This window comes from Vespa velutina, chromosome 10, assembly GCF_912470025.1.
Source record: "Vespa velutina chromosome 10, iVesVel2.1, whole genome shotgun sequence".
Taxonomy (NCBI): Eukaryota; Metazoa; Arthropoda; class Insecta; order Hymenoptera; family Vespidae; genus Vespa; species Vespa velutina.
The window spans coordinates 4,976,010-4,986,009 of NC_062197.1; the positions used below are offsets into that span (position 1 = coordinate 4,976,010).

The following is a 10,000-nucleotide window of genomic DNA, read 5'->3' on the forward strand; positions in this document are numbered from 1 at the left end:
GTACACGAAGAAAAGAGAGAAGAAGAGGACTAAGGGCGATGACTGACTCCTTCTTCTCTCTTTCGGCCCTAACACTCCGTGACCACCGAAATTACTTCGTGAATACTCTCTTCCGAGATATTTAAATTCGTTCATATTTAATTCATTCGTTAATTTACAAATAATCGAATCTTTACAAGTATCAAATAAGTTATAGCGAAGAGCTTTAAGAAATGCCTCATTCCATTTTCTCTCTTTTTTGTTTTTTTTTTCTTTTTTATTTTCTTTTTTCTTTCTTTTTTCTTTCCCTTTTTTTTTTTTTTTCAATTATCCTGACGACGTCAGAGATTAATTTTCTATCACAAGTATATATGTACTGTATGTATGTGTTAAATTACATACATACAAACACATATATATATGTGTGTGTGTGTGTATATAGGTATACTACGTATACGTAGATGGTAACGCAAAGACATATCGTGGCGTCGCTCCTGAAATGTAGATCGGCGGTGATTTACTTATCAAGAATCGACGCTTCGCCGGAGGTAAATGGTCGAGTCGTGACCATTAGTCGATGGTACGGTGGTCGAAGGTATTGCCGGTGTCCAGGACGGACGCCACGTCCATGGAACTTACATACATACATACATACATACATACATACATACATACATACATACATACATAGTTCGTGCTTGGTAATTTCTTCTCAGTGTACTCTTCTCTCGCGTTGAACTGAATCAGCAGTGAGAGAGTACGCTAATATCCTCCTCCTCCTCCTAACTGTGTGAGGCCTGAATTCTACTATATCATTCTCTCTTTCTCTCTTCATTTCATTTCTTTACTTTTCTTTTTATTAATAATTAAAAATTTTATCATACGTAAATTTCAACTTTTATATTTTTCACGTTAATTCTTTATTATATTATACTCTTTATTATATGTATATGATATATACATACATATATATATATATATATAAACTTTTTACTTTGATATAATAAAGTTTATTCTCTCTCTCTCTCTCTCTCTCTCTCTCTCTCTCTCTTTCTTTTTTCTCTCGCGTAAAAAAAAAAATTTCGCATGTTAGCATTGAACGTTTAAATCTAAAGTGTACTTCGGCTTCTTAATTTCTATAGAATTTAATAAACTGAATTATATACAGTATGTTAAAAGCATCGACCGTGCAAATTAGTCAAATAAAAATACCGTGCTCAACGAGATAAACGTTCGCGTGAAATATCTATATCCAATTATGTTAGTTTGCGTCCCTTTTTCCTTCTCTAAACCCTTTTTATATTTGAAACTCTCTTTCTCTCTCTTTCTCTCCCTCTCTCTCTCTCTCTCTCTCTGTAATTGACGTTGAATTCCAAAAAACTATCCATATAAAGAACAAAGTATAATAGAGGAGTACCGCTTTCGCATCCACTTCATTCGTTCAGAAAAATACGTTTAGGGAGATCTAATTCTATAGGTTCGCTTCGTTACACCGAGCCTGCCATTAGAGAGTTTCTTTCTTCGTAATTCGAATTCTACCGAGAGAAAAAAGAGAAACAGAAGAGAGAGAGAGAGAGAGAGAGAGAGAAAAAAAAAAGAGATAAAGAGGAGGCTTTATGAATTTAAAACGCTTATCCGCGCGCGACGAATGGTAGTACGATTTTGACGAGCATTTTCTTTACCAGCACGCTATACCCGCATCGTATGCAGATAGTTATATACTAAAAAAAGAATAAGAAAAAAAGAAAAAAAGAAAAAATGAAAAAAAAAAAGAGGCGATAACTATCTTTTACTTTTGCATCGTTTTCGTTTTTCTGTTCTTCTTCTTCTTCTTCTTCTTCTTCTTCTTCTTCTTCTTCCTCTTTTTTTTTTCTTACCTTCTTCAACATACAACACTATTCATCCACGTTAACTTACGAGATAATGGCACCGGCTAAGATCGATCCTTTTTTTCTTTTTTTTTTTTTTTTTTTTTTTTTTTTTTTTTTTTTTTTACCTTATACTTGTACTTGGCCTATTAACGAACCTATAAGCGTTAAAGAGAGCCAGGAGTTTAAGTAAACAGGGAAAAAGGAAAGAGGGGAAGGAGGGGGGGGGGAAGGAAGAAGGAGAAGGAAGGAGGAGAAGAGAAAAAATTAAAAAAAAAAGAAAAAAAAAAAGAAGAAAGAAGAAAAGAAAAAAAATAATGAAAAGAAAAGAAACCCGTCTTTGCGAGTCACGTTTAATGTTAATACCAAACGCGCAATATATGTATATTGGCTCGTATATGTAATTGTATATGTAATTTCCCTCGTCTACATATGTATTTAAGCAGGTGAATATTTTTCAAGTGGATTTTATCTCTCTTGCATTTAGACGTAAGTCGTAACGTAAGCACGTAAGCTCAAAATATCTAAGCGATATTCAGAAAACGTTTGAGAAAATCTATAGGCGTTAGACGGAGAAAGAAAAAGACCGCATAGAACTTATACTATAATTTATTCCAGTGGAAAGAGAGAGAGAGAGAGAGAGAGAGAGAGAGAGAGAGAGAGAGAGAGAATTATCTGTGATTGAAAGAGAGAGAGAGAGAGAGAAAGAGAGAGAGAGAGGGGAAGAAAAGAAAGATATGTTATCATTGAGGAAAAAAAAAAAAAAAAGAAAAAGGAAAAGAAAAGAAAAGAAAGAAAAATTCAAACACAACGAGATATAGAATAAACGTAATTAAAAGTTTGTCAGATTACATAATAATCAGATGAGAAAACAATGTTACTTTTGAAATAATAAATTTCTCTGGAATTTCAAAATTTCAAAAAGCGATAACAATCACTGTAGAATAATCTAAACGCTTATGTTCAAACTCGAGGTCCTGTTGTAAAACGGGCATAACCCACTTTAGTCAAGTGTACTCTCAGTCATTCGAGTCAGTTTGCTCGAACGCGAGAATTAGTGTCTGAAGTCGACTCGAAATATGGCAAGACAGGTGATTTCCGCGTATTTCTAACTGCCAGTGCGGAGCAATTGTTTCCCGTAATGGAAATCACTGGCTAAAGTCAAACCACGAAGGGCTTTGGTGGATGGACGTCGAGGAGAGAAGAAGAGAAGAGAGAAGAGGGGAAGGGAGGGCGGAACGTGAGAAAATTCTTATTAAGCCGCGCGTTAAGTACCTCTACCTATGTACGTTTGCGCTAGTCTACGCATGGCAGGAGTATGGGAATTTTGTTGGATCAAAGGAATCGTGGAATTTCTCTTGTAAGTGACGAAGAAAAAGAATTATTACTTTCCACGATAGTTACATACATATCTCTCTCTCTCTCTTTCTCTCTCTCTCTTTTTCTCTATCTATTGCTACGTCTTTATTTAATTCTTTTGTATTTGTAACTTGTTCAACTCGTTCGAGTTATTCTTATTTCGTATGTCGCATGAAATCTTACATCGACATTTTATGATAATTATTTTTATTAAAGTAAAGTAGATTCATCTTTTTTTTTTTTTCAATAAAAAAAAAAAGAAAAATATTTTTAATACGAGTTAGTTCTTAACTAATTAATAAAAAGAGAGAGAGGGAGAGGAAAAAAAAAAATATATATATATATATGTATATATATATCAAGAATCATAAACGGTCAAACGATCAATATATATTCTAATCGCAATTTATTTTTAATAATTGAAATCAATATTAAAATTTAACGAGATATTAAATGCAAAAACGTAGAATAAACGTATAATCTAACATTCATTATTTTCTTTAGAACGTTCATTTTCCATCTTTGTAACGGATAATCGATCGCCACTTGATTTTTATAACAAAATCGTTGATCGATCGAGAATTATCCTTTACGTAGGTATCTAATATTTCATTAGTAAGTAATCATGAACTGGGTCGCCTTTGATAAATGTTTATTTCGCGTGCGATACCGGTGGATACAACATCGGTGGCATTGCGTGCCGGATTATATTTGCAAATGTTACCGGCCATGAATAGCGCGTTTTATCGTAAGACTCATTCGCAAACTTATACAACTTATCGATAGGTATTAGAAAGAAAATAACATTGTACTGTAATTCGTGGTAATCATTATCCATTAATAATTATCCATCATTAATAATTATCCATTATTTTTTTTTTTTTTTTTTTGTAGAAAATGAAGTAAAATAAAAGCAAAAGGAAAAAAAAAAAAAAAAAAAAAAGAAAAAAAGAAAAATACAAAACAAACGAACAAGAAGAAAGGAAGCATGAAATCGTTGAAGAAAAAAAGAAAAAAAAAAAAAAGAAAAAGAAAAAAAAAAGAGAAAAGAAAAAGAGGATATCGATATCGCTTCGAAAATGTACAAGGAAAAAAAAAAAAAAAGAAATATTGAAGAAAAGAAGAGAAAAGGAAAGAAAGAAAAGTTGATGTGTAATTACGCAAACGTTTGCCGGATTCCGCTTCGCGGTACTGCTGACGACGGCAACGGCAGCGTCGGGAACGGCGGCGTCGGCGGCGGTGGCGGCGGCGATGGCGGTGGCGGCGGCGGATGTATTTTCAAACAGCGCTCGTCTTCGAATGGCTCACGGAATCGCATAAATTACTTCGCGCTTGACTTATTCGCACGAGCCTTCCGACCTATTCTCGGTAAGCCGTAACGAGTTGCTTTCATGACGCGGATTGTTCGCCGTCAAAATGCAACTCAAACGTTGCAAACGAGAGGACGTGAAACTTTCGAACTGGTCGAAGGACGTCTTTGAAGGATTTTCATTAGAGATGATTTTCTTTGATTATTCTTCAAGATAGATATTCAAAATAGAGAAAGAGAAAAAAACAAAGGGAGAGAGAGAAAGAGAGAAAGAGAGAGAGAGAGAGAGAGAGAGAGAGAGAGAAAGTTTTTACGAGATTTTTTTTATAAAAAAAATTTTCTTCCATATACATATATACATAAGGCCGTACTTAAAAAAAATTTTATGAAATTTTGTATTAATTCGATTATCTTGATGTCTCGTCTTACAATTAGCGCGATAATGATTTAACACGGATTTCCGCGAGAGACACGGTAGCATAAGCGTGACAGGCGTTACCGGCGTGCGATCTCGCTTAATGACCGTACGGAGAAAAATGAGGACCTGTGGGCGGTCGTGTAAACACGCTCCGCTATGAATGAACGTCGGAGTAACGTAATAAATAAACTCGCTATCGACTTAAAGAGGAAGCGGAAAGAGATCGCCGGGAACGATCTCTCTTGACTGTTCGTCGTCATCGACGCCGTCATGCGAGCACCGTGTTTTCTCTTACTCGAACAATTGGTGTATTCCAAGCTTAAATTGTTATTTTCTTTAGTCTATTTTTTTTTGTTTTTGTTATATCAAAAAATACCACAAGGAGAATTGATTTAAGATCGATCGGAAATATCTAATCACGTTTATCATTTTTAATCCTCTTTTAACTTTAAAAGGATCGTACTATTTATATGATTTTTCATTTCCTACTTTTTCTTTTTCTTTTTCTTTTTTTTTTTTCTTCGATCTTATTTAAAAGAACATTTAATGTTCGTTGACTAAAGTAAAAATAATTTTTATACAGATATACGAAAGAAAAAGAATTTGTGAATTGTAAAAAGTTTTCAATATCTATTACGTTCAATAAAACTATTCGAAAGGAAATATCTTGACAAAATTTATATGACTCACCTATAATAATCCTTCTTGCAATATATGTTCCCATTCCTACAGAAACAGGTGACTTCGTTATCGAGACCCTGACGACAGTGAGAACACTGAAGACACGAAGCATGCCATCTCCTGTCGACCGCCTGAAGATAATACCTGTCGGATATCCTTAATCCACAACCCGCACAGACAACTCCAGGAACATCCTCGGATTGTGCCGGCGGCGTTGGTGGTGGCTCGAGTTTCGGAATGGTCTGCAAATGCTCGGAGGTTTGTTGCTCTTGCGTATGAGTTTGCGCATGCAAATGCGAATGATGATGGTGGTGATGATGATGATGAGTCCCTTGTGGTGGCATACTCAAGTCACTTGGATTATTATCGAAACTACCGTTGTTGTTTCTGTACTCCGATCCACCTGTCGAATTATTATTATTTTTTTTTTATTTTTTTCTTTTTTTTTTTTTTTTTTACTTACACCCGTAAACCAGCAACACGATTATTCGATTGTTATTCGAAGTTAATGCAATAAAATAATTATACGGGTTATAACATAATATGATATGTTAAAAAAATGATAAATGAGAATAGATTTTATCGGGCATTAAATAAGTTAAAGAATACTGGCTCGTTATATCATAATAAATATATCATAAAATCATACTAAACTGAAGAATATTGTATAACTACAAGTTTCTTTAATTATTAACTTCTTCGATTTTAATAAAATTATTAATTACAAAGCTAAAACGTCAATGAGACATTTAAATAGATATAATAAAACAAAATTTAATCACACTATTTTGTGGTATATTAAAAAAAAAAAAAAAAAAAAAAAAAAAAGAAAGAAAGGAATCAATTTCGATTTAGATAAAATTATTATAAGTCTAACAATAATAATAATAATTATTATTATTATATAAATATAAAGTAATTATAAATAGGTTCATTAATAAATCTTTATTCTTAAACATAATAAATAATGATAGAACTAACCTCCAGGCGAATCGTAGTCCCTAGAATCGTAGGGGGTGGTTGGACCGTCGTAGCAGTTATTGTTGGTTCCGCAATGGGTTTGATGTAAAGGCGTCTGATGGGGCGTCTGATGGGACGCGTGATGGGGCGTGTGATGGGACCCGTGGTGGTGGGCGGCGGGAGGACTGCACGGTAAGGTGGTAGGTCGTGCAGCGTCGCCCATCGACGCGGGGAGGCAGGGACTTAGGTCCCTTGCCTGCTCGACTGCTCCGGGGCCCCCCGCACTACCGGGCCCCCCTTGACGCCCCACAGCCAAGCCGCTCCCGCGCTCCTGCGAGCTGGCCGGCTGTTAAAACAAACCATTGATGGATATATTTTTTTTATTTCTATAATTTTTTTTTTTTATATCGCCTGTATCATTCTCTCTTTCTCTCTTTTCTCTTTTTTCTATTTCCTACGCGATAGAAAAATAATCTATTAATATAAATATTAACAAATTTGTTTGATATTTTCAATTGAAGAAAGAAACAAATTTTGAAAGAAATTATTCGTATACAATGACGCGACAAAAATTTTCCCTTTAACCTTAATTTCTTTCAAACTTATTATTACAATCAATTAATTAACTTTTATAAGCTTTTTTATTTTTTTTTCCTTTCTTCATTCGAATCTTTTATTTTTTATTTCGTATATAGAAACGAATAATTGATATATCGATCTAACGATCTAACGATTCCTTTCCTAACTCGATAAATGTAATCAAGTTCGTAGCATAATAACGACTACTGTGTCGTAAGAAGATCATTTTAAGAGCACCCCAAAGGATAAAATCGGTAGACGAGTAGTTTTTCGGAAGATTACACGAAACGATCGAATCATACGGAAAACGAGAACTCCAAAAACCGGTCTTACAAAATGGTTCGTTCAGAGTATATACAGCGACCGTTCATCGATGCGTATCGAAAACTCACCTTCGTCTTTATCTTTCTCTCTCATTTTCTTTTTCTCTTTTTCATGATACTCGCGTGGACTCGCGTGTCATGGTATTTCAAGGCTTTCTAAGTTGGCCTTCCCTATCGATCGTATTATGGAAAATTAAAGAACGAAAGAACGAAAGAGAGAGAGAGAGAGAGAGAGAGAGAGAGAGAGAGAGAGAGAGAGAAAGGAAGGAAAAAAGTAATAAAGAAAGAGAAGAAAATACTCTTAATATTCTTTCTAAACAATTGTCATCGTTATTGTTATACAAATGAAATAAATACGTGAAATTTTTGTCAATGCTCTTTTAACCTACATAATATAAAATTGCCATTGTCTCTATGGTTCGAGAATGATCGATAAAAAGAAAAAAAAGAAAAAAGTGGCCTCGAGAAGATCGAGGAAGATCGATGCAGGAAGCGATCAATGCGACGACGGATCATGATCGATCGACAGGTCGAACCGGTAGGAGAAATCGTTCGAGAACAAATAAAAAGAAGAAAGAACGCACGAGCGCCTCCTCCCCGATTGCGTTTCAAATGTTGCTTTCTCTGATCGCTACTTGAAGAGAAGAAGAAAGAAATAAAGAAATAAAAAAAAAAGAAAAAAGGAAGAAATAAAGAGTCCAAGAGAGAGAGAGAGAGAGAGAGAGAGAGAGAGAGAGATAAGGAGCGCGTAGAAGAAGATAAGGAAAGCTAAAAAGAAAAGAAAAGAAAAGAAAAGAAAAGGAAAGGAAAGGAAGAGAAAAAAAAGAGAAAGAAAAAAAGAAAAAAGAGAAAGAGAGTCAGTCTCGATCGGGTAGCGAATCGGCGGCTCGCCTCTGATGGATGTCGCAAGGCAGTGTGCGCATGCGCGCGACCCTATAAGGCGCCCGAAGCCGACCAATCCGAGTCGCTGCCGTGTTTCAACTGTCAACGCGCTCACGGCGCGGCGTACAGCGGCGCGTACCGTGGAGACATAAATTACGACTCGAGTTGCCCTACTGTCGTCTCCCTCCCTTTTTCTCTCTTTCTCTCTTACTCTCTATCTTTCTCTCTTCTCTCTCTCTCTCTCTCCCTCCCTCTCTCTCTCTCTCTCTCTCTCTCTTTCTCTTTCTCTCTGTCTGTCCGTCTATCTCTTTCGCTCTTTGAGCGTTGCACAGACCTTACGTACCTACGTCTCGTGGAAAACCAATGGTGCACTTTACGACAGCAGATACCGGTATTTACTGCGCCTTAGGCGAAGCGGCACGTTTGCGATCTAGAGGCCGCCCAACGGAAACCAGGGTTGTGTGTTAAAAAGGTAGAGAGGGTAAGAAGGGGATGCGAAAGCAAAACAACCAGTGAGAAAGAGAGATGGAGGGAAGGGGAGGGGGAAAAAAGAGAGACGAATGCTCTCTCTAAGGATGAACGTTCTATCTCTCTCTCTCTCGAGAGAGAGAGAGAGAGAGAGAGAGAGAGAAAATGGACATTTCAGGTACTTAGATAAATGTATAAGTACGAAAAGAAATTCAACGATAAAGGATTTATCGAAAATTTGTACGATTTATCGATCGTTTATTATAAATAATATAATCCTTTTAAAGATCTTACCCTTATTACATTGATGATCATTACAAAGATTGAAAAATTTCTATTCCAATTTATTAATTTTTATTATCAAATTGTAATGGATGAATAAATATGTATAAGAAAAAACGATTGTCCGACAACGTAGAATTACGTTCTTAACCGTTAGTTTATTTCAGATAGAGGTAGCTAGCTACTAGACGGTAGCGACCGTGTCGGACACATCGTCCCTCGTCGAAGATAATGTTTATCGGCGAGAAACTTCGCCGATAAAATCGTTCCCGCGTGGAAAGCTATCTCGTTTGTGTGCGTATGCTACCGTCTTTCTCAACACTAAATCGAACGTTCGAAGTTCTGTTATAAACCGATACCACGAATACTTGGGGGTGTAATAAAAAAAAAAGAAAAAAAAAAAAAAAAAAAAAAAGATTCGTTAAGTCGATCGAAAATATTGTTCTATCGTCTATGATAATAATAATAATAATAATAATAATAATAATAATAGGTAATAATTTCAGATATTTCTATACTCATTCAAACGGAAATTTCTTATCCGAATATGTTAAGAAAAAAAAAAGGATAGAACATTTCAAAGAACTTCGCCTTATCTTTTCTCTTTAATTAGTCGTCGAAGATAACGATGCTGATTTAACAGGTAAAATATGTCCAAAGTAGAGGAATCGACTATTAACACAACTAACGACGAACAGTTAGGAAAATTCTATACCGCCTACTTAGGATTAGTTTACAAGGTGTAATGCGCACTTCTCCTCGGTACACGATCGTCGGTATTCATTCTCTCTTATGTAATATTGCGTCGGGTCAACGAAGGAATCGTTGGAACGCGCGCTTATAAGGATTGCTGGAATAACTCTTCGTTGGCGAGCGTGCGAGGAACTTGATT

At 35.6% G+C, this 10,000-nt stretch overlaps 1 protein-coding gene across 2 annotated transcripts in view; it reads right to left on the minus strand.

Annotated features, from left to right (window-relative positions):
- Positions 1-10,000, minus strand: part of LOC124952035 (LIM/homeobox protein Lhx2-like) — a 58,200-nt gene that overhangs the window by 23,606 nt on the left and 24,594 nt on the right. For both annotated transcript variants that reach the window (XM_047501329.1, XM_047501328.1), the window contains exons 2-3: positions 6,596-6,920; positions 5,624-6,017 (exon numbers count right to left, since the gene is read on the minus strand). In XM_047501329.1, the coding sequence (XP_047357285.1) occupies positions 5,624-6,017; positions 6,596-6,797 (596 nt within the window). In that variant the 5' untranslated portion in view covers positions 6,798-6,920. The remainder of the gene's footprint in view (positions 1-5,623; positions 6,018-6,595; positions 6,921-10,000) is intronic.